The 25,513-nt window shown below is 43.7% G+C and overlaps 1 protein-coding gene across 1 annotated transcript in view; it reads right to left on the bottom strand.

Annotated features, from left to right (window-relative positions):
* Positions 1–25,513, bottom strand: part of LOC308306603 (retinal-specific phospholipid-transporting ATPase ABCA4-like) — a gene marked incomplete at both ends in the record, with an annotated part of 121,522 nt that overhangs the window by 91,027 nt on the left and 4,982 nt on the right. The window contains 7 exons of the mRNA XM_080751642.1: positions 4,049–4,188; positions 5,488–5,722; positions 8,090–8,179; positions 13,590–13,787; positions 18,667–18,794; positions 23,602–23,741; positions 25,246–25,387. Coding sequence (XP_080607768.1) covers positions 4,049–4,188; positions 5,488–5,722; positions 8,090–8,179; positions 13,590–13,787; positions 18,667–18,794; positions 23,602–23,741; positions 25,246–25,387 — 1,073 coding nt within the window. The remainder of the gene's footprint in view (positions 1–4,048; positions 4,189–5,487; positions 5,723–8,089; positions 8,180–13,589; positions 13,788–18,666; positions 18,795–23,601; positions 23,742–25,245; positions 25,388–25,513) is intronic.

Here is a 25,513-nt window from a genome sequence, read left to right as displayed (position 1 = left end):
ACGCTCTTATTTCACTCTACAGTAATCGATTTGCCAAAAATAGCTGTTCTACGAGCACACAACGCGTTGCAATGCATTGTGAGCTTGTAGATCTGCTAGCCCCCCCCCCCCCCCACCCCCCAGCCCCCACCAGAATAGGGAAGCTAGTTCAAAAAAAGTGTATTTTTCAAGTTTTAAACATGTTTTGATTATCGCCATAATATCGTTAATCACAATTATCTTTGCCACAATAATCGTCACACATGTAACTTTCAAATCGTCCCATCCCTGCTTTTTTGCAGTGCGGCAAAGTTCCAGTTATGCAACCATCCCATCGCCATAGTAGTAGCATCCATGTAAGGGCTCTGTTATTTTAATAGCACAACGCTACATTTAGCCGCACCGTGGGGCATGACGCACGGCGGCGGGGGGGCTGAGGGGCACAACAACAAAGTGGGCCTCAGGGCAGGAGAGAGCATGTTTCTGGTGCACTGAAGTAATGGCTCAACCCCTTAGTTATCACCCCTCTGAGCAATTAGGCTCCTACTCTGAGGGAAGTGCACAACAAAGAGGCCATTACGGGTCGGTAAAGAGGAAGCAAGGCCTTGTGCACTTAATATGTGTCTGTCTGTCTGTCTGTGTGTGTGTGTGTGTGTGTGTGTGTGTGGGTGTGTGTGTGTGTGTGTGTGTGTGTGTGTGTGTGTGTGTGTGTGTGTGTGTGTGTGTGTGTGTGTGTGTGTGTGTGTGTGTGTGTGTGTGTGTGTGTGTGTGTGTGTGACTGTGTGTGTGTGTGCGTGTGCGTGTGCGTGTGCGTGTGTGTGTGTGTGTGTGCGTGTGCATTACTATGCGTGTGAGGACCAAATGTCCCCACAAGTGTGGTAGAATATCGCCACAGTCGGGCAGAAAGTAAAACCCTGCTTCGTCATACAAAACTAGTGAAAATAGCAGATCTGCAAGCACACGTGCAACGTTTTCACTATTTTAAATCATTTCTAAAATGACAAAAAAAAGGAAGGTTTTGGACATAAAAGGTTTCCACTCAACGACGACAATATGAGAAATAGACATTCTGAGGACCATTTTCCTGGTCCTCACAAGAGAGAAATGGTTCTTTTCATGGTTTAAAACAAAGATCTAGCTTTGGAGTTATGCCTGATTTATACTTTTTAGTGATAGTTGTGTGCACCGGTGTTGTGCACCAAATATAGCAGATCTACAAGCTCAGACTGGGCAGGGTTGTGAGCTTGTAGATCGCCTATTTCGGCTTTAAGGTTTACGATAAAGAATTGCAATGACAAAAAGAAAAGAAAAAGGAAATCCTCACAAGTATCTACTATTACATTTTTCTTAGAGCCGCATCCCACTTCCAAGGCCATACACGCCCCTTTACATCCACTTCAACTCATAGCTAGCTCCGATGTCGGTAGAAGGCCATACACGCCCCCTTTACGTCCACTTCAACTCATAGCTAGCTCCGCTGTCGGTAGAATGCACGGCACAGCCGTCCGCTGATTCGCCCCCCGTCGCCATAGTGAGTGAGAGAGAGAGAGAGAGAGAGAGAGAGAGAGAGAGAGAGAGAGAGAGAGAGAGAGAGAGAGGCACGTTCCGAGAGACTATCAGTGCAGAAGCGTGTGGAGAGAGAGAGAGAGAGAGAGAGAGAGAGAGAGAGAGACAGAGAGAGAGGCACGTGCGAGTGCACACACTCATTTGAGCTGTGAGAATAGACGGAGAGAGAAAAAAAGAGAGAGCAAAATAGTCCGTCGCGTCGCGTCGCCTCCTCCCTGTGTGAGTGCGTGGCTTGCGCACGCGAACACTCATGGACCTGTTGATGTGTGTTGCGCACCAGTAGCCACTAATCACAATATACAAATAGGCTACACCGCAATGTACTGTCTGTGTTACTATCGGGAACCAGGCTTCAGATTCAACAATGGACAAGATGATCTGACTGCCTCTGCTCCGCTCTGAGAGGGGAGAGGTTGGCGGCCCTTCGGGCCACTCACATCTAGAGTTCGGCCCACTCACCTCTTCACAGCAACATACTGTCTGTCTGTGTGTGTGTGTGTGTGTGTGTGTGTGTGTGTGTGTGTGTGTGTGTGTGTGTGTGTGTGTGTGTGTGTGTGTGTGTGTGTGTAGGGGTGTGTGTGTGTGTGTGTGTGTGTTGCTAAAATGAAAACATTGAAATAATGAAAATAAAACATTGGCAGGCCTATTATAGTAATAATAATAACACAATTAGGCCAAAACTTCTTTTTTTTTTTTTCAAAAATTTTTTTTTTTTCTCAAAAACCCATTACAAATCCATTTGATTGCTGGTATACCGTGAGGGCCCCCGGAGGGGGCCCGAGCTCTAGATTTGAGGGCCCCCGAAGGGGGCCCGAAATTCTAGTAGTAATACAATGTGTGTGTGTCTGTCTGTCTGAGTGTGTGTGTGTGTGTGTGTGTGTGTGTGTGTGTGTGTGTGTGTGTGCGTGCGTGCGTGCGTGCGTGCGTGCGTGCGTGCGTGCGTGCGTGCGTGCGTGCGTGCGTGCGTGTGTGTGCGTGCGTGTGCGTGCGTGTGTGTGCGTGCGTGTTTGTTCCATAAGGACAGTCTCCCATGCTTACATAACAGTGAACATTTAAGCCTCTGTGTCAGTAGACTGTGTGACAGTGAGCTGCGTGAGCCCATAGTACGGATGTGTTCCTCCTCCATTCGGAGCATTAAGCCACCCATGAGTAGGCCTGTCACAATTATTACATAATCGTCTAATCGCAATTATTTGAGGTAATCGCAATTATTGAGGTCCATGAGCGTTATGCACAATCGGCATAATCGTTCCCATGTTGAGAAATGTTAATATAGTTACAAACACTTTCAAAAAGTAGTGGAAATAGCAGATCTACAAGCTCACAACGCGTCGCATTGCGACGCGTTGTGAGCTTGTAGATCGGCTATTTCCACTATCAATGATCTTTTCTAAGTATAAAATTGTCAAATATGTCAGTAATTTCTTTGTATATTTAAGTTATGTGTCATGATTGCCGTGTGCAACTTCAATGCCTAAAAGCCAAACAGAAATGTAATTGTCAATGACAAATACACAATTAAATCGTTAAACGCAATTATTTGAGTGACAAATTAATCGTCATGTAAAATGTCATAATGGTGACAGCCCTAGCCATGACCGACAGCGCGCCTCCTATTACACACATCTCTGTCCGGATTCTACCAACTTGGCTCTCCTGTGTTGCACGTATTACGGAGAGGGCAACGGGTCTAAAGCCCTGATTTACGCTTGGTCGGGAAAAGTGCAGATCTATGAGCTCACAGCAACAAGATTTAGATCTGCTGTTTTTGACATGCGACGCCGTAGTGCGACAGAGTATATCGTCGTTGTCGGGTGGAAACCTCGTATCTCCAAGTTTCAAATGTGTACGTTCTTTCGCAAAGAAAAGCCCTGCTTTATCGTACAAGGCCGTCACACAAAAGTAGTGAAAACAGCAGATCTACAAGCACACAACGCCTCGCGCTGCGAGGCGTTGTGTGCTTGTAGATCGGCTGCTTTCACTAGTTTAGTTCTTTTTTTAAATGATAAATGCAAAATGAACGGTTTTGGACATACAAGGTTTTCACCCGACAACGACGATATGGTTGCTGTCCGGCAGAAACCTCTGAGCTCCAGATTCTAACTTTTGGTGTTTTCTTTTTTTTTTTGGTTGTGGTAAATTAACGCCCTACTTGATCATACTACAGACGAAGTCACAGTCACACAAAAGCATTAAAAGTAGCAGATCCACAAGATTGAAACACAGCACAAAGCTAGCGACACGTTTCTAACCTGTAGATCTGAAGCTTTAGCTTATTTATTTTTTTAATTCTGAAAAGTAACAGTTTTGCCGGTTTCCACCCGATAGAGACGATATGAGGATCGATAAGGTGCTCATTATCAATAAAGATTAACGAGCTCCAACCCTACTTACTGTATTTTAGCACTTTGAGTAACACTCACTGCATGTATGAAAGCTGCTACAGTATACTGATGAAGTGTATCATTATCAATAAGATGAACAACGCCACTTGTTTGCTTACGTTTCGTATGATCTGGCGGGCAGCAGGCGAGTCGGGTGCGTAGAGGATCTGGCCCATCACCATGGGCTTGATGGAGCTCCACACCATCCTGGTGAGCGGGTTGGAGTGCAGCTCCATCATCAGCTCGTTGCAGAACGGTGCTGCAGGCAGGCGGGGAGACAAGGACATGGTTGGATCAGTATCAGGAGGGCGACCTAGCGTTTGCCGACGAGTCTGTGCCCCCCCTAATGCATATCCCAAGACCCAAATCTAGAGAGAACATTTTTGACTCAAATCTTTGCTTCTGGGGGTCCCTGGAGCAAAATATTTTGAGATGGGGGTTTGCGGCCACATACATATCATTTGGGGGGTCCTTGACATGACAACGTTTGATATAGCATTTTGTCGTTGTCGGGTGGAAACCTCGTATCTCCAAGTTTCAAATGTGTAAGTTCTTTCGCAAAGTAAAGCCCCGCTTCATCGTAAATGGTAAATGGTGCATTTATATAGCGCTTTTTATCCAAAGCGCTTTACAGAGATTGTGCATTACATTCACCCATTCATTCATACACCGGTGGCGGAGGAAACCATGCAAAGCACCAACCAGCTCACCGGGAGCAATGTGGGGTTCAGAGTCTTGCCCAAGGACCCTTCGACATTAACTCAGGGGGAGCCCGGATTCGAACTGGGAACCCTTCGGGAACCCTTCGTGCTCTAATAACGGTTTCTCTACCCCTGAGCTATGCCGCCCCACACTCCCCACACTCATCGTACAAGGCCGTCACACAAAAGTAGTGAAAACAGCAGATCTACAAGCGCACACACTAGTCGGCTGTTTTCACTAGTTTAGTTCTTTTTTTAAATGATAAATGCAAAACGAACGGTTTTGGACATACATAACAGACAACTATTAGTCTATTTAGAAGACATTTCTAGAAACGGCCTACATCAGTGGTTCTCAAACTTTGATGCTAGGTCGTGTCAGGAGGAGAGCACTGGGGGGCTTCAAACATTGACCATGTCTCAGGCAATAGTGGTCTATTTCAGCCAGGGGTTTTCAAACTTCTTTTTGTTGGAACAAGGTGAGTGGAAAATGGACAAACAATGGCATGCTTCAACAGTACTCAACAGTAAACAAACCAACATAAAGTTTAAGTGTATAGCGGGTACAGTATATGCACATTTCTAAAGTGTCAATTTATGGACTTTTTGGTACCTCTAAAATGGCAAATTAAACATTGGCTAAATTGTCAAATATAGCCGATCTACCGGTACATGCTCACAACGCCTCGCAATGCGAGGCGTTGTGATCCGTGTTAACACAAAATGTAATGCCTCAACTCTTAGTGCTCGTCAGGGTGGGGGGGTCCCCAGTTAAAATATGATTATTTTCGGGGTCGCGGCCTGAAAAGGTTGAGAACCACTGATCTAGTATAGATCTATGTGTGTAGAATACATACTGGTGCTGTCGTCATAGGCGTACTGGCTCTGTGTCTTGGAGCTGTTGATACCCAGGAAGGCCTTGTAGTTGTTGTCCTCGTACCAGTTGAAGGAGGCGACGCGGGAGAAGGCCCCCTCGCTGTAGCCACACGCCAGGCTGGAGGCGGCCGCCATCAGCTGGCTGAAGGACAGGCTGTCTCGGAAGAGTGGGACCATCACCTGGAGCAGATCCCTGGAACTTCTCCTCCGGAACAGCTGTTGTGGTGTGGGGTGGAGGTTTGGACCAGGAGACACAACGTTATAAGCCAGGGGTCTTCAACAGGGGGTCCGGGACCCCTAGGGGGTCCTCAGAGTTACTACAGGGGGTCCTCCAAATCTTTGTGTGATAGAAACTTTTTTTTCTTCTTTTTTTTTATATGAACCACTTGAACCCTAGTGTCCTTATTCTGAGAACTTTAGCCAAAAATAGCCGATCTACAAGCTACCTCGCGCTGCGAAGCGTTGTGAGCTTGTAGATCGGCTATTTTTGGCAAAGAGCTTTGGTGTAGAGGGGAAAGAGCAGACCAAGTACAGAGTGAAAAGTCAAGTTTATTAAGTATTGTCGGTTCCAGGGGTTAAATATCTGATAACACAAATTGACATGAATCCAAAATACACTGATGATTGTGCTGTCAAACAATGAAACAATATGGAATCTCTGAAAAGGTTGTGGGCGTCCCTGCTTCATCTATCTCTCAACTAAGGGGTCCTTGGCCTGAAAACGTTGAAGACCCCTGTTATAAGCTACTATAACAGGTCGATCCGTACTTTTAACTACTGTAACTGGACTGATGGGCGTGAAACTTTGCATGCACACTCCCTAGTAGTCAAGGAAAACGCCCTGCCCTCCGTTTTTCACATCAGCCACTATCCACCTCTTTCCGCGGGAATTTACTGGGGAATCTTTTGCACCACACTTCCATTTAACAGCAGACATACAAGCTCACGTCGCGTCGCAGATGCAACCGCTGTGAGCTTGTAGATCACACTCGGCTGCGACGCCGGAAGCTCCGTCCAACTTCTGCGCAATGCACAATGGGATGTTGGAAAGTTGTGGATAGGAGATCGATTTTTGTAAACATTTTTTTTTATAAATGATTACTCCTACTGTCCTACAGATTTTGTCCAAACATCACGGAAATCCGTACCCATTATCTCTATAGTCATGTCATCGAGATGGACCTGTCCGATTTTTCCTATTCTACTACCTGGCCTGGCGGAGACCTGTGCTCCGAGGAGTCATTTTTGATAGTTTCCCCTTGTGATCTTGTAATCAGCATTGGCTTCAATTTTAGAATTTTGCAAGCTGGCCTAGTTTCAGTTTTCCACTCTGTTTGGTGGGTATGAGCGGGGTTGTGTCAGTGTGTGTTTGGGGATGTGTGTGGGTGGGTGGTGGGGCGGAGGATTGTACATTGGAAGATGACCAAGTGGCGTCCCGCCTTCTGTGTCTCTGTGTCAGAGACACTAGAGCCAGGATGTCACCTAGAAACAATGTCCCTGGCGTCGTCCGTCCCCCTCTATCAAACTAGCGTCCCCATCGAGCAGACACATTAAAATAATACATTTCACACGTCGTCTCTGTCGGGTGGAAACCACATTATGTCCAAAAACATGATCTACACTCAAGCACATAAGATACAGACAAAGAGAACAAACGCACAAGTGCATCATTCACTGGTGTGTGAGTGTGAGTGTGAGTGTGAGTGTGAGTGTGTGTGTGTGTGTGTGTGTGTGTGTGTGTGTGTGTGTGTGTGTGTGTGTGTGTGTGTGTGTGTGTGTGTGTGTGTGTGTGTGTGTGTGTGTGTCAGGGACGTGTGGGCCCCTGATTCAGCCAGGGAAAAAGAGTTGGAGAGGCCCTCATTGCGCGCTATAGAGAGAGATCTCTCTCTATAGCGCTGCTGCTACTCAAAGATTTACCATTTCATCAAGTGACAAGCCAGTGGGTCAATTACATAAGTTATATTTTGTCGTTGTCGGGTGGAAACCTTGTATGTCCAAAACCGTTTGTTTTGTATTTATCATTTAAAAAATGATTTAAACTAGTGAAAACAGCCGATCTACAAGCACACCGCGAGGCGTTGTGTGCTTGTAGATCTGCTGTTTTCACTACTTTTGTGTCCAACGGCCTTCTATGATGAAGCAGGGCTTTGCCCAGCCCCCAAAATGGAACGAAGGCCGACATTTTATTCGTATTTTTTTCCTAATGGCCGGCCTGGACCGGCCGGGAATGAACCGGCCGTTCGGGAGTTGTCCCGCTTTTCCCAATGGCCAGCACGTCCCTGGTGTGTGTGCGTGCGTGCATGACAGTGATTCACCTGTTCTTGCACTGTCAGGGCTGTCACACCGTACAGATTGCCCCTGTGATGTATCTGTTATTGGAAGCCTGTGCTGGATTTAGTCTTCCGCGTACGCACTAAAATGATATCCTCCCGCTGTCTGTCTGTGTTTGCGTAAAAAATGCAAGTGGAGGGGGGAAACGACAGGTTTCCTGAGGGCTAAAAATACCCCCGCGGCTGATCTTTTGAAAGGAGGCAGGTTGGAAGGGAACGAACAGGGTGACCCATTTTCGTTTTAATAGCGTACCTCTTGCAGTTTTTCCGGAGCGCTGGAGAGAACCCGGCCCCAGAAGTGAAGGTCGATTCCATCGGAGTAGTTGTCCACTACACGGGGAAGCTATAGCAACAACAAAAACAAACACACATTATTAGTTTCTCTTAACAACATTAACCCTGGTGTCTCTATATTTTGGGGCACATAAAGCATTGCACAATGCGCTGTGAGTGACGCTATACAATGTTTGTAGATTGGCTATTCTCCAGTATTATATCAGTAATTCTCAAACTTTTTCAAGTCAAGGACCCCCAAAATGATAGTATGTATTTGGATGTGGACCATCCCAAAAATATTTTGTGCCAAATGGGACCGACCCGGCCTTGGGGTGACTCTATATATTCAATAATAAACCGAAAGAAACTTCAAAGCCCAACATATACATCTCACTAAATAAATCATATTGACATAGGCCTATTGAACTTTGCATGACAGAGACAAATGGCTACTATAAAAAATAATCTCTGTGCCAACAACTTTTGGTTTTGTTTTGTGACAGTTATAATCGTGGACATGAACAATGTACCGTACACATGCACAAACTGAGCTTTAAAGGGATATTACACTTTCAAAAAAACTTTTAGGTCTAATCAGGCTTGTATGAACACCCTGAACAGTTTTTAATTTGCTTCATTCAGTATTTAGATATTTGATGTAAATGTTACCAGCTCCAACACGCCCAGGCCCTCTCCACATACACACCCATTGTAACTTCAAACTCCATTTTAACCATGATAGATTCATTAAAAACACACATTATTTTTTCTGGTGACTCATAATACCCTCCTAATACGTGAGCAGACCGTGTTTTTTCAATAACCTTTTTCTTTTATTTTTAATAATTCTTTGGGAAAATGGAAAACATTAAATACAATAATATTTTATTGAAAATAAATGAAAAAAGTTATTGCAAAAACACGGTCTGCTCACGTATTAGGAGGGTATTATGAGTCACCAGAAAAAATAATGTGTGTTTTTAATGAATCTATCATGGTTAAAATGGAGTTTGAAGTTACAATGGGTGTGTATGTGGAGAGGGCCTGGGCGTGTTGGAGCTGATAACATTTACATCAAATATCTAAATACTGAATGAAGCAAATTAAAAACTGTTCAGGGTGTTCATACAAGCCTGATTAGACCTAAAAGTTTTTTTGAAAGTGTAATATCCCTTTAAGCTGATATGTATGTGTAGCCTTCTGTGAAACACAGCATGCTGCGGAGGAGTGCCACCAGGCTCTGTTTGTATATGGTTCTCTCTTTAGTATTACATTTGTCTTTTCTTTCTTTTTCTGAAGGTTAACTTCCATAACAGGAAACTTTCTGGAACACGTGAAGTTCTGTGATGGTTTTATGATTATGTTTCCAATATAGCTAGAACAAAAAGCAAACAACCTGGTAACACTTTAAAGGCAGGGTCTATAAGGCATTATGATCACGTCATAACTAGCTGAGCCACCAGGCACCCCCACACACCGTAGAAGTGCCTTAATCGTTCATGTCTTCCTTCTTTCCCTCTACAGTAGGGCCCTAAAATGTGCTGAGCAGCATTCAGTGGTAGCACTTCCTGAATATACAGTCAGTTCCACGGACCAGGCATGTGCACACATAGACACCAAAGGGGACTTGAGCCCCTGCCCTTTTATCAGTCTGTAAAGTGCCCTCTCCAGACCATGAATGCAGTTTTTACTATGGTGAAAGAAATGCAAATGCCCTCTTTCCATGCTATACCTGAAGGCAACATTTTTCTGCCCTCTCTGTGTAGAAATCCATGCCGTTACGCCACATCTCCAGTATTGACTTGATTAAGCTTAGTTCAGTGTGGTATCACGCACCGAAAATAGCCGACCTCCAAGCTCACGAGCTTGGAGGTCTGCTATTTTCAATATTTCCACCAAAAGGCCCTTTTAGAAATGTCTGCCCCTGGGGCGCCCGGTGGCCTACTGGTCTAAGCGCATACCATATAGGCAATGATGCCTGGCGGCGTCGCCGGTTCGATTCCTGATCTGGACTGTACTATCCAAAAAACAAATCTTAAAAAAAAAGAAAAAAAAAAAGAAATATCAGCCCCTGCATCTCTAACAAGCTCTGCACGTCCCTGCCACTGACCATTTCTCTCAAGGACTCTGGTGGGGTTTTCTTTTTTTTTTTCTTTTTTCTTTTTTTTTTTCCAGGGATCTTCCAGGCAGCTCACAACACAATAGGCTAAAGGTTCCAGGAAGCAAGACACTGACCAGCCAGCCAGAGACATCCTTCCTCTCCAACATTCCTCCCCATCTCTGGAGATGCCAGCACCTTTTCCAATGCATAGGCGTGATGTATGTGCGTGCGTGCGTGCGTGCGTGCGTGCGTGCGTGCGTGCGTGCGTACAGTTAAACACACCGTGGGGCAGAAACCTTGTATCTCCAAGTTTCAAATGTGTATGTTTTTTCGTAAAGTAAAGCCCTGCTTCATCATACAAGGCTGTGGGACAAAACTAGTGAAAATAGCAGATGTACAAGCACAGATCAGCCATTTTCCCTGCTTTGAATAATTTTTAAAAACGATACATAGAAAACGAACGGTTTTGGACGTACAAGGTTTCCACCCGACAACAATGAATTGTGATCTGCCTGCCAAGAACCAATCTCCTACTGATGATAAGTGAACTACTCCGCTCTTCCAACTCCAACCTTCTCCTTGTTCCCATTACCAAGCTCTACTGCCCCATGTCTGTTGAACGCCCTCCCCAAACACCTAAGAGTATCACAGTCTACTGCTGCTTCAATGGACCAAAAACCTACCTGTGTAACAAAGTATATCGTCCTTGACGGGTGGAAACCTCGTAAGTTTCAAATGTGTACGTTCTTTCGCAAGTAAAGCCCTGCTTCATCATACAAGGCCGTCGCACAAGAGTAGTGAAAACAGCAGATCTACAAGCACACAACGCCTCGCGGTGCGAGGCGTTGTGTGCTTGTAGATCGGCTGTTTTCACTATAGTTTAAATCATTTTAAAAATGATAAATACAAAACAAACGGTTTTGGACATACAAGGTTTCCACCCGACAACGGCGATATTATCGCTATCATCATTATTTTGTTTTTTGACGTTTTTCTGCTCAAAAAAAGGGATTGATTATCAATTGACTACTTTATTCAATTATCAAATATCTATTATTATCATTTTAAAATAAATGTTTCAATGACTGTCCCATTGTCTTCAGGCTGGAGGAGGAAAAACAACAGACACGGGACATGTGTACCTCGACTCACTACTCTCACACAGCGGTGATTACACAAAGCTCTCTCACACTTCAGTCTGCATGAGTCTGCGTTTCTCTCCACTAAGCTTATTATTGAACCCTGGTTCAATAATAAGCTTCTGGTAGGCATTATTTCTCATCGTGGTATACGTCAGTGTATGGCATGATGTCGGCTGAGTGGTCACTCTACTCAACTGTACTGCAATAGCTTGCTTCCAAAGTCTTTGGATGTGAGGATAAAGGATGATTATTATCCAGCATTTCACTGTGAATCTTCACCACGTCACTTTTCAGGAATCACATTAAAAGAAAAATAGCATAAGTATCTAATCGACAAGCTCTATTTCGAGCTTGCGGATATGCTACTTTTGATGCTTTTGTGTGACGCTGTACCTGTATGATCAAGAAGGGCATTTATTATAGTATGAACAAAGTTTAAAAAGTGCCTGGCATGCTTAGCGGTTAAGTATTCCTGTTATATCCACAGTACAGGATTTAGTGCTATGGCGTAACTAGTCTATAAAGATGGTATGGCACAAATTATAAGAACTCTTGGAGCACAACTCATAGTACTTAAAGCAACCTTTCATTCAGCTGGAAAAACAGATGAATACAATAGCAGGGTCCATGCTGTGGTCTCGACTAAGCCCATGCTGTATCTTAGTCAAATAAGATTATGCACGCTAATTATTGTTCCATGCTGTCAAATGCCATATCTGTTTCATGCCAACTTCACGCTAAATAGCCATTCATCCAGCAATAACAGGCAACTGGCATATACTTCTATTAGCATTGGCCCATTAGCATGTAAATAAACAACATGGCCCTACGATGCCAAATGGGACCGACCCACATTGGCCTTGAGCTTGAGGCACTTCAATGATAAAACGAAAGAAACTTGCCAAAGGCCAATGTATGCGTGTCACTAAATAAATCATATTGCGTAGAGGCGTATTGAGCTGTGCGTGACAGAGACAAATGGCTTTTATTTTAAAAAAAAGGACGAATTTTCTGTGCCAACGACTTTTAGTTTTTGTTTTGTGACAGTTCTAATCATGGACATGAACAATGTACACATGCACAAGCTGGGCTTTAAGCAGATATTTATGTGCAGCTTTTTATGAAACACAGCATGCTGTGGAGGAGTGCCACCAGGCTCTGTTTGGGGCCCACATATGGTTCTCTCTTTAGTATTACATAACTTAGGCTTTATTATATATATTTTTTTTCTTTGATTACTTTGTGCTGCGCTATGAGGTTATAGATCTGCTATTTAGGAAAATGTGTCCAAATACGTGAATATGCTTTTTTTAGGACTGAGGCCGATTCTAAAAACGCCTTCTAAATCCTGACCTAAGCTTTCTGGAAAAACGTTAAAAAAAAGTCACACAAAGTTACACAAATAATGATAAAGTCTACTGAACAGTATATAGCAACAACAACCCAAAAATGGGTTCCCGTCTTGAAAGGTATAGTTACAAATAGCGGTTCCTGCCTAAATGGGTTTTTACCTCAAGTCTTTGCTTCTGGAAGTCCCTGGCACACAAAAGAAATCTGATGAGAGTCTGTGGCCAAATACATATCATAGGGGGTCCTTGACATGAAAAGGTCTAAGCAGCCAGGGACGTGCTGGGCCCCTGATTCAGTCCGGGAAAATGAGTTGTAGAGGCCCTCATTGCGCGCTATAGAGAGAGATCTCTCTCTATAGCGCTGCTGCTGCTACTCAAAGATTTGCCATTTCAGATCATGACAAGTGACAAACCAGTGGGCGAATTACATGAGTTATATTTCGTCATTGTCGGGTGGAAACCTTGTATGTCCAAAACCACTTTAAAAATGATTTAAACTAGTGAAAACAGCTGATCTACAAGCACACAACGCCTCGCAACGTGAGGCGTTGTGTGCTTGTAGATCTGCTGTTTTCACTACTTTTGTGCGACGGCCTTGAATGATAAAGCAGGGCTTTGCTTTGCGAAAAAATATACAAATTTGAAACTTGGAGATACAAGGTTTCTGCCCGACAGTGACGATTTACTTTGTTGGCCGCCCAGCCCCCAAAATGGAACGAAGGCCGACATTTTCCTTTACATTTTTCCCTAATGGCCGGCCTGGTCCGGCCGGGAATGAACCGGCCGTTTCGGGAGTTGTCCCGCTTTTCCCAATGGCCAGCACGTCCCTGGCAACACCCCTGATTGCATGTGACATTTACAACACAGGACATAACCATCACTGACCAGCCGGAGGAGCTTCATAAAGTCCACGTCGGCGTAGAACTTGTTCTCGATGACCTGCAGCCTCTGCGGCGTGAGGACGCACATGGCGTTGCGGACGTTGTACAGGCCCCGGCGGCTGGGGAAGATGAGGAAGCGCTCCAGGAGAGTTACGCTGCACGCAATGTCCTTCAGGTGGAGCTCCGGAACACCGTGGGCAAACTGGAGGACAGAGCCAGAGACAAGGTACTAATGATTATCTTTAAAGGTTCTACACCAGGGGTCTTCAACAGGGGGTCCGGGACCCCCAGGGGGTCCTCAGAGTTACTATAGGGGGTCCTCCAAATCTTTGTGTGATAGAAACTTTTTTCTCCTTTTTTATTGCGACCGTCAGGTCGCACTTACTACCAAAACCTCCACCGGCTGTCCGTCCGTCCGTCCGGCTGTCCGTCCGTCCGTCCGTCCGTCCGTCCGTCCTTCTGTCTGTCGCGTCACGTCATACTTTTGCCCTACTCATATCTCCGCCATCGTTGCCCCTATCCATGTGAAATTTCCCACACACACTTCTTGTCTGCCAATCCACAACCTCCACCCTTCCAGGGACCCCCGCAGCTCCAGGGACCCCCAGGGACCCCCGCCAAAAAGCTAAAAAACTACCAAACCGTTGCCCCCATCCATGCCAAATTTTGCACACACACTCCTTGCCTGCCAAACCACAACCTCCACCCAATCAATTCTCACATGGCCCTCTTCTAGCGCCACCATGAGGCTGATTCTTGCAAAACACATTTTTGGACACTGCTCCTACAATTTTTCCCCTAAAATCACGCAAATCGGTACACAGTATGTCTGTATCTGTAGGTCCTTGTCTCTTTTATGGGCATATTGGTTGAATCCATAAGCTCAGAACTTGCCACGAAGCGATGCATTTCAAGCTTGTAGATCTGCTACTTTTGCTGTTTTTGAATTTGAATCCTAAAAAATAACAGTTTTGGACATATGAACTTTCCACCCGACAGAGACGATAAGGAACCTAATGATTATAGATCATTTCATAAAATGTTTTGATAATAATAATCAGTAAGGAGAAAAAAAGGTTGAAAGATGTTATAATAAAAAATGAAAATGTTATTATTAGAGACTTGCAGTGTACAGTCAATATAAATGTACTTTCCCCCCCACCTTTGTCTCTCTTTCTCTTTCTCTCTCTCTTTTTCTCTAACTCGATGTCCACACACGCACGCACGCACGCGCGCACACACACACACACACGTACGCACGCACACACACACGCACGCACGCACGCACGCACGCACGCACGCACACGCACACGCACACACACACACACACACACACACACACACACACACACACACACACGTGACGTCACAGCAGTAGACACATTTATGAAACATTACAGTAAACAAGGATATACAGTGGAGTGTGTGAGTCAGCACCGACAATGAACACACATTCCTACTGCCCCAGCCCACCCAAGACACACACGTTCAATACTACATCCCTTTGACCGAGTGCGTGCATGCGTGCAAGCCGTGCATACATTCATGCGTGCGTACGTGCGTATGTTTTTTATGTGTTTAGTAAAGGAGAAATATAGAGCGAGAGAGAGTGTTCGTCTGTTTGTTTGTTTGTGTACGTGTATGTGTTTGTGTGCGAGGCTGCGAGCATGTCTGTGCTTGCATGCATGCACACGTGTGTAAATCCATGCTTGTCACCTGTCTGCCGCAATAACTGCCAGCCTTTCCCTCTAATTCCATACTTCACTTCAGTATTTAAACCACTTTCCCCAGCATTCTTATTGTGGGGAAAGCTGCCACAGGAATATAGCATTTTCAGCAAAAAGCTTTCCCCATAATAAAGGATGCTTAGTATAGAGCCCTGAGGGACTCCAGAGGGACCCCAGGAAGACTACAGGCTCATTTGTGTGTCTTGAATGGGGATCTTTTAATAAACATAAAAACCACACCTAAGTGAGCGGTGCTATTTATGAGTTAATTTCATCAAGCGTCCCGCTAGCCAATCACAGCAGGTCCTGCGAAGCTTGGCCAATGGGAGCCTGGCGTACACCAAACTTTGGCCCTGGACATTTTTGAACACGTTTTCCCCCCCGGTGTGGGCATTCGTGTGTGGCCATGTGTGCATGTATTAAGGCTGGGCGATATTAGGAAAACCTTCGATATGCGATAACGTTGTTGAATACCTCGATATCGATATTGCTCACGATATTAGTAAAAACAATTGCATTATATAGTTTTCAATGTTTTTCTGCTTTAGGTCCACTGCCTGCCTAACCCAGATAATGAATAGCATATCCATGCATGCACACTGCACAGACAGTACACATAGAATAAATACATTAAATGCCTTATTTCCATTTTCCAACAACGGTTTTATTGAAATAAACACAGCTGGTTACAGATCTTGGGCTATTTTTTGCATGTGCTACATGCATGCCTGTTATTGAATTTGACACATACACCAATACCTCATTTCAAGCCGTCTTCGTCGATATGTATACCTCACATGTTGATACCTCGATATAGGTACATTTTCGATATATTGCCCAGCCTTAGCATGTATGTTTCTACATGTACCGGTATGTGTGTATGTGTGCGTGGGTGTGTGTGTGCGTGCGTGCGTGTGTGTGTGTAGATTGCCAGAGGCAGATTCCTGCCACCTGTCTTGGGTGCCAAGCAGAAGGCAGGCAGCATTACTAATGTCATATAAGACTAGCCAATAATTCACTCATAGCAGAGAGCAGAGAGCAGAGCGCACAGCGCTCACTGGAGACAAAACAAGACAAACAAGAGCATCTGTTCCCAGAAACACACTACGGAGACAAAGGCCCAACAAGCTGCCACTTGTTGAGTACGTTCCTCTGAACCTCCACAGAAGCACCTTCTGTTGTTGGCATGGAAGAAATCACTTCATCATTAAAGAATGTTTTAGTGCTATCTTATGAATATAAAGGTGGTATAGCACAAACTATACAGACTATATAGCACAACTCATACTTAAAAAAAACTTTCTTCAGCTGGAAAAACGGATGAATACAAAGATACACGCTAATTATTGTTCCATGCCATCAAATCCCATATTTAGTTTCATGACAACTTCACCCTAAACAGCCATTCATCCAGCAATAACAGGCAACTATCACAAGTTTGTGTATGCGACCGTCAGGTCGCATACACAAACTTTAGAAGGCAATGGTAGCCAATCAGGAGGGAATATGGGAAATGGGACAGATCCATGTTGATGACATGACTTTAGAGATACTGTGTACCGCTTTGCGTGATTTTAGGGCCAAATCTGTAGGAGCAGTGTCTAAAAATGTGTTTTGCAAGAATCGTCCTCATGGTGGCGCTAGAAGAGGGCCATGTGAGAAATGAGGTTGTGGTTTGGCAACCAAGGAGTGTCTGTGCAAAGTTTGGCATGGATCAGGGATATGAGTAGGGCAAAAGTGTGACGTGTGACGTGAGACTGACAGACAGACAGACAGACAGACAGACTGACAGCCGGTGGAGGTTTTGATAGTAACTGAAACCTGACGGTCGCAATTAACATAGGCCCATAATATATATATATATTTTTTTTAATAAATAAACAACATGCCATATGATGCCAAATGGGACCGACCCACATCGGCCTTGAGCTTGAGGCAGTGAAAAACCCAATGAAACTTGGCCATTTTCCAGCAGGTGGGACCACAGCCATGTCACACTGGGTGCGTTCGTAAATGCGCATCGGGTGTGTTCTCAGTTTAGTGAGTGCAGTAGGCGGTGACGTTGTAGAGTGTGGCTTATTTACGAACTACCAGTTAAGGGGCAGCGGCGTACTTTTTCAGTCTGACTCTGAACTCTGATTCTGAAGGAAAACTTTCTGAAAAGCAGCAGTTGCTATTGAAAGGTAATTTAATTCATAACTTTGGACTACCTGCTGTTAGTTTACACGTTGATGTGTGTGTGTAACAATAAAGACTAAAGGACCAATCAAGCCGCAAATGGTGCATTTTGTTATAATTTCCTACACCATTGTTCACCGCTGACAAGCGCTCGAGACACCGCAATGAAAATCAACCAATCAAAACACCGCATTGGCGCACCACACCGTCAAACCCCAACTTCTGAGTAGCGACGGCCAGTGCGTGCACTGAGCACAACGGGGGCGCAGCGCACTGGAACGACAACTGCACCAAGTGCACCGAATAAACGAACGACAAGATGGCACACCAGTGCATTTTCGAATGCACCCTATGACTCAGACATAACCATAAACAAACCCGATACGGCCATATACAGGCATGTGTGGAAATCCGGTTGTCCAGACTCCAGAGCCATGGATATGACCGCTATACCCATTATCGAAACTCGGTGCTTCAAACTCGGTGCGCGGCTCGGCAGGGACTCAAGGCCAAGGGAGTAAAGTCATTGAGATTGTGTGGTTGTCCAGACAGTAGGGGCGAGATCATTTAGCGACCTACAACTGGGTTGCAACCTGGTCGGTAGTTTTCACCGACCAGGTTGCTAAATCTACCGACCGGGTCGCTAAATCTACCGACTGGGTTGCTAAATCTATCGACTGGGTCGCTAAATCTACCGACCAGGTCGCTAAATCTACCGACTGGGTCGCTAAATCTACCGACCAGGTTGCTAAATCTACCGACTGGGTCGCTAAATCTACCGACCAGGTTGCTAAATCTACGGACCGGGTCGCTAAATCTACCGACTGGGTCGCAAAATCTACCGACTGGGTTGCTAAATCTACCGACCGGGTCGCTAAATCTACCGACCGGGTCGCTAAATCTACCGACTGGGTTGCTAAATCTACCGACTGGGTTGCTAAATCTACCAACCGGCCTGCAAAATCTTATTTAGCGGCCCGTTCGGTAGATTTAGCGACCCAGTCGGTAGATTTAGCGACCCGGTTGGTAGATTTAGCGACCCAGTCGGTGATTTACCGGCCCCGTCGGTAGCTTTAGCGACCCGGTTGCTGAAAACTACCGACCAGGTTGCAACCCAGTTGTAGGTGGCTAAATGATCTGGCCCTCTCTCTGTCCAGAACCGCTGTAATAATGTACCTGCTCAGGCCTGATGCGGGCCTGGACCAGCTGGTCCACCACAGACTCTGTCAGAGGGACGTCTCTCAGTAGAAAGGAGGTCAGGACCTCATCGTCCTTCAAGATGTCCTCCACCTTCACCCCACGACCTGGACACATGAGAGAGACAGAGAGAAGATACAAATGGTTATTATGCCAAATATCAGCCACGCACAAATGCATGCACACAGGGAGGTTAATAATTTACCGGCAATTGCTTATGAAAGCCTTGAAATGAAAATGAACAACAACCACAAACTATCAGCACCTGGTGAACACTTTGAGTGTGGTAACTGGGGTGTGTGAAAGAGCGTGGAATGTGGAACCATAATCTCTTTGACTCCATCTATCTCACCACAGGAGTGACAGGTAAGGGACAGGCCCTTTCGTAATCAGTCACAGCCTGGAATGCACTCCGTCGCACTCCACTTTCATTACCATTTATGTCTTTTATATGTTATGTTGTTATGTTGTTTGGAATGACTTTATTTCGAAAGATAAGTAGATTGAAAGGCCCTCTTGTGTGTGAGTTTAGGTGATTGCACACCTGTGTGGGCTTGCAAACATAATTTTGTTAGTAGCAGCAAAGAGAGTACATATCCTCATCGTGTCTGTGACCAATGTGATGCTTAATTTTTACCTTCTAGGCAACTTACATATTATACTTATTATACAAGTTATAATTCATATGGAAGTTATAATCTTGTTGTAGTGACAACTTCATGTGTGTAAAAAAATAGGGCTGGGACTTTAACTGATTAATTTTGATTAATTAATTCCAGAAGATTAATGCCATTAAAAAGAATAAAGCATTTTAATCGTGTTTAGTTTTTGCCACAAATTGAACCTTTCTCACTGGACAAGTTTCAGGCGTACCGATGCACCAACCAACAGTCAACAAACCCCAGTGCACGCAATGGGAGAAGCCACCGATCAGACCACTTATTTGCTCAGCCCAGTGGATGGGAAATTTCGCTTTAAAAAAATTCACTTGTATACCAAAATGTGTCTTAATTGAAATAAAATTGCTTTTCAGGTCAAATATTTATATGCAATTAAATATGAGATTAATTAATTACAAAGACTAATTATTTGATAAGTCCCAGCCCATAGTAAAAAATAACTTTGAAAATAGAGCAATCCATAGTTATTTTGTAAGAACTATTGTATTTACAAGCCACTGTAAAGAGGAAAGGACCACATTTCATGTTATGTTATGTTTGTTTTGGTGCCGCATTTTGAGCTTGTTGATCTGCTATTTGTGTTAGTGAGGATTTTGCGTGTACACTGTAGTATGGTCACGTAGGGCATTACTTTATGGAAAAACACAAACAGTCAGAATAAGGAGCTTTTACCAAACAGCAATGATACGTAATTTGCTACTTTGTAACTTGCCACCACTGGATAACAAGTAACAACAACATGTGAAACGCTTTCTCAGCAAACAAACCCCACCCCCCTCTCCCCCCCCCCCCCCCTCTCCCTCTACATGCAGACTTCTCTGAATAAGCCCTGGTGTGTGATGTAATCCTGCTACACCGTTTACCTGAAGCCAAGCATGCACACACACACACACACACACACACACACACACACACACCAGTGTTAATTTTTTCAGCAAATTTTGATTTAGTCTTAGTCTTAGTCTTTTGAATAACACACCGTTTAGTCTTAGTCCCATCTTAGTCTTCTGAAATAATTTTTGTCTAGTCTAGTCTTAGTCGACTAAATATCAAAACATTTTAGTCTTAGTCTTAGGCTTTTGGGATTAGTCTTAGACTTAGACTTAGTCTTCGTCTTTTAGGATAGGTTTTTTAGCCTAATATAACCACATCATTATGAACAAGTCATTGTCTTCTACTGCCTGTTACTTAGTCAAAATAAACCAAACATAAAATATGTATTTGCCTTTAATTTCATTGCAGTTACATGCCAGTGTAATTATTTGCAGCCATTAGTCTTAGACTTAGATTTAGTCTTAGTCTTAGTCTTTTGAATAACACAAATAACAGTCTTAGTCTTAGTCTTAGTCTTTTGGGACTGTTTTAGTCTAGTCTAGTCTTATCGACAAAATATCAAAATCTTGTAGTCTTTTAGTCTTAGTCGACAAAATTAACACTGACACACACACACACACACACACACACACACACACACACACGCACACACACACACACACACACACACACACACACACAGATGGATTTACGGGGAGGGGTTGGCGGGTGGTAAGCTTGAGCGAAACGTTGACAAAGTGCATCTAAGGTGAGCTTAGGTGACTGATTAGCAGTGGCGGACAGCAACAAAGTACATTTACTTGAGTACTGCACTTAAGTACATTTCAAATCAAATAGTGTACTTTTGTAGGAAGGGAAAACGAAAATTATGAATTAAACACTTAAGCCCTATTTCAAATATACTGGGGGAAAAAGGCAGATCACACTCATTGTGAGCTTGTGGATCTGCCGTTTTCAATCTTATTTACTAGGGGTGTAACGATACATTATAATAGCGATTCGATACATATCACGATACATGGTTGACGATACGATACAAATATTTACATATTTTGTGGTTCGCAAAAATAGCAGTGGTTCTCAGAAATAGCAGATACCGGTACACTTTTTTTTAATTCTTGAAGGTGTTTGAAAACACTTTGAATCATTTATTTATTCCATCATTTTGACAGTGTTTTTTTTTTTCAACACAAATCTTGGGGGGTCCCTGGCACCAAACATTTCCAGATGGGGGGTCCGCAGCCAAATAAATACCAATTTGGTGGTTCTTGACACGGAAAAGTTTGAGAACTACTGATTTAGAAGGCATTTGTAGAATCAGCCTCAGGTCCTAATGGGTTCCCCCTAAACATTTTTCGGTCTATTATATGTCTATACGTCTAAAGGCTCGTCTATACGTCTAGATTTGCAAGTTTTTTAGACGTCTAAGCTTAGACTAGATGTTGATTAGACGTCTAATAGACATATATAAACAGACCGTGTCTATATATAGCCGTTGAAATAAAGTCTAATCAACGTCTAGTCTAAGCTTAGATGTCTAAAAAACTTGCAAATCTATACCTCTATTAGACCAATTTTAGACCAACGTCTAATAGACGTCTATTGCTTAGAGGGGTTAAAGCAAGTACTTTAACTCAAATTACTCATTTTGACAGTAAATTTCACTTGTTGTGTCATCTTTGACCAGGAGTATTTAGACTTTGAGTAGGTTTGACCAGGAGTATTTATACTTTGAGTAGGGTTGAGTAGGCCTACTTTGTCAACCACGGCTGATAAGTTCTTCCTGCTATAATTATGTTCACATAAGATAAAGGATGATAACAGGTGAGATAAGAGACTTATTATGTGACTTTCTATTGTTGTAAAACAAGTCCATATAGTCAAGGTTCAATGAAACTGACAATACTAAAGGCGTTATGCCTTGCAATTGTTAACCACAGATCGAACGTTGCCGAATTTCATTAGGAAATAGCATAGCCTACTGTGTGTAGAGTCAATTGTCTCCCTGCATTTTTTATGTCACTCCTACAGACCTGTGCTCCGAGGAGCACCTTTTCTATCTGTTTTTCAGTTTGTGCATTTCTCATTTGGAGAAGAACGGTAAATGAATACTTCCTTGTGGAAACCATTAAAAATAGGATTCAAAATAAACATTTTATGGACAAATAATTTCTTAGTATGGAGGTGTTTGCCGGGTGGAACTAACAAAGAGGAGTGTACGATGAGGCTCCAAAGTTAAACTATGATAATGTCCATTAAATGTTTTTCCTATATTCTTCCTTTTTTTGTATTTTTTCCACTGAACTGAAACTTGCCAGGAAAAAATGCATCACCATGCATTTCTCAGACTGTAAGAACTCTGCTTTCAATTTATCTTTAATCCTTTATTTCCTGGGAAGTTTATTTTGGCATAATATACATTTGACTTTTATGTCAAATGTATAGTCTTGACTCCTAGTTGGACATGAATATTAAGCCTAGAGTTATTCTGACTGGACTGGAATGAATCAAGCTCTTGGGTTGTTATCGGCCAGTGATGGAAAAAGTATTCAAATGTCTTACTTAAGTAAAAATATCAATACTGCTATGTAGAAATAGTAAAAGTCGCAGATATACAAATTCACAATGTGTCGCATCGCAACGCATTGTGAGCTTGTAGATTGGCTATTTTCAAATGGCCAAAACATAGGGCTAGTTATTGTATGTTTAGTAATTAAAATCAAAATCCAAAAGTAACCTAGCAGCTAAAGTTGTCAAATAAATGCAGTGGAGTAAAAGTACAATATTTGCATCCGAGAAGCAGTGGAGTAGAAGTACAAGTATTGGAAACTGGAAACACTCAAGTAAAGCACACAGGAACCTCAAAATTGTACTTAAATGGCCATGAAACACAAAATCACTCTTTCTATACATACATATTATATCAATGAGTCACTTGTGATAGGGAGCAATGATATGGTTCAATTTTACCATAGGCTTGTGGATTCAGAGCTTTCTGCTGTCTCTGTAGCTATTTCTATGCACTTCCAGTTTCTGGTTAGAAAATAAATCTTTGGCGTTTTATTTCTGTGACGTGACGTAGGCATATCTAATTAATTAATCTTTATACTTTTTACACCTCCAATGGCTGGTTTAATTTTTTTTTTCCGAAATGCAAACAAACAAGTGCGGACAGCTTCTCTCTGTGGCTACACTTTCAGAACACAACGATATGCACGCATTACTCCGCCCCCTCCCCCCACAACAGCAGATAACCACGCTTACATTTTAGTTTTCTTTTCATATTCTCAAGTCTGATAAAAACAAATAAAGAGGCGGGGTTTCTGACCCCTTAAAGTACAGTTGTACTCAAGTAAATGTACATTACACCACTGATAGCGGCACCAGCAACAGCACTGACCTCGGATCAGTTCGGGACGGGTGCGGAGGGTGTCCATGAACTTGCTCATGCCGGTGATCTCCCTCCAGAGACGCCCCAGCGGGAGGAGCTCCGGGTCGCTGAAGAGGAGTTCCTGGGCGTCCGAGTAGAACCGAGCCAATCTGAGCAGAACACAACATGATATCCTCACTGGCGGGCAGAAACCTTGTATCTCCAAGTCTCGCTTTTTTTTTTCTCGTACAATTAAAACACAGTGGTTGCCAGGTATATATATATCATTAATTCATTTGGTAGCTTCTGCCGGGGTTTTTCAGTGTTTTTTACCAGATTTTTGAGGCTTTGAGTTTTTGCTTCAGGGCCGGGTGCCACAGACCGCACACTACGGTTTGCAATAGGAAACGTTATAATCCAATTTAAGTTGGGAAAAGCACCTAACGGTCAGATTTGAAGTCCCGACTTTAGTCGGGATAGGCACCCTGCCCTAATTCAACATACAAAAGCAATGAAAATAGCAGATCTACAAGCATACAGCGTCTCGCATCACGAGGCGTTGTGTGCTTGTAGACTGGCTATTTACACTATTTTAAATCGTTTTTAAAATAATAACAAAAAAAGCAAGGTTTTGGACATATAGGCCTACAAGATTTCCACCCGACAACAACGATATAGGCCTGCCTGTAAACACTCAAACCAAGCTTGCAGACAGAAACACCTTTATGCACACCATGTTCCAGAAAGGAATGTGCCCACTCACTGCACACCTGCATTCACATAGACATTATGGGCGCGCGCGCGCGCACACACACACACACACACACACACACACACACACACACACACACACACACACACACACACACACACACACACACACACACACACAGTCTTGCGAATATTGACCCTCTTCTCTAGTATTTCAATAAGCTGAAAGCCACACCTGGACTGGACATGTCTCAGGTCAAACCAGTGTGCCTCTGCAGTAGAGGCACACCGCTTGGGAACCACTGATCCATCACAGTGTGTATCTATCTATCTATCTATCTATCTATCTATCTATCTATCTATCTATCTTATTATTATTTATCCATAAATTCCAGAAACCAACCGTCCGTGTCCATCTGTGTTTACGCCCGTAGCCAATCACGGGCCACGGGCCGTGTATAACCCTAGCCAATCAGAGTATAATATCGAGGCATATATACATGCTGTACTGTATGTGGGAATTTATTTATCTAGTTTAGAGATGGGACGGGGAGGAAGAGGGTAAGGATCCCCTAGTATTAATAATGCTGCACTTTGGGGCGCCTGGTGGCCTACTGGTCTAGGCGCATACCATATAGGCATTGATGCCTGGCGGCGGCGCCGGTTCGATTCCCGATCCAGACAACCTTTGCCGCATGTCTCTCCCCATCTCTCCCCCTGTTTCCTGTCAGTCTACTGTACTATCCAATAAAGGCATAAAAGGCCAAAAACAAATCTTAAAATAATAATAATGCTGCACTTTTATGTAGGATCATCAAGTAATTTGTTGGTTCTCGTCCGCAGCCAACTACACATAATTTTCTCATGAAAAGGTTTGAGAACCGCTGGAGTAACTTGTGTAAAATGCAACCTCTTCCAGCAGCCAAATGCAACCTCTTCCAGCAGCCAGAGTTACTTGCTCACATGGAGTTGTTGTAGTTGGACACCAGGCCGGGGGACTCGCCGCGGGTGGGGTACTGGAAGCAAGGGTTGTTGGCGTTGCAGAAGATCCCCTGGATCCACGGCAGGATCCCTGTGGAGGGCATGGCCTTGTTGGGGAAGTGACCTGGATGGACCAGAGTGGAGATGATGTTATTCCCTGGTGTCGCGCTTCCAAAATATCAGATCTGAAGAGAACTATTTTGTTTATGCACAACACCGTCATGCAACCAAAGTATAAATAGACTAGGCC

Source organism: Nannobrachium achirus (genome assembly GCF_963921795.1).
Source record: "Nannobrachium achirus genome assembly, chromosome: 21".
NCBI lineage: Eukaryota > Metazoa > Chordata > Actinopteri > Myctophiformes > Myctophidae > Nannobrachium > Nannobrachium achirus.
Note: the sequence above shows the minus strand (reverse complement) of the source record. Positions and strands in the feature narration are given on the sequence as shown.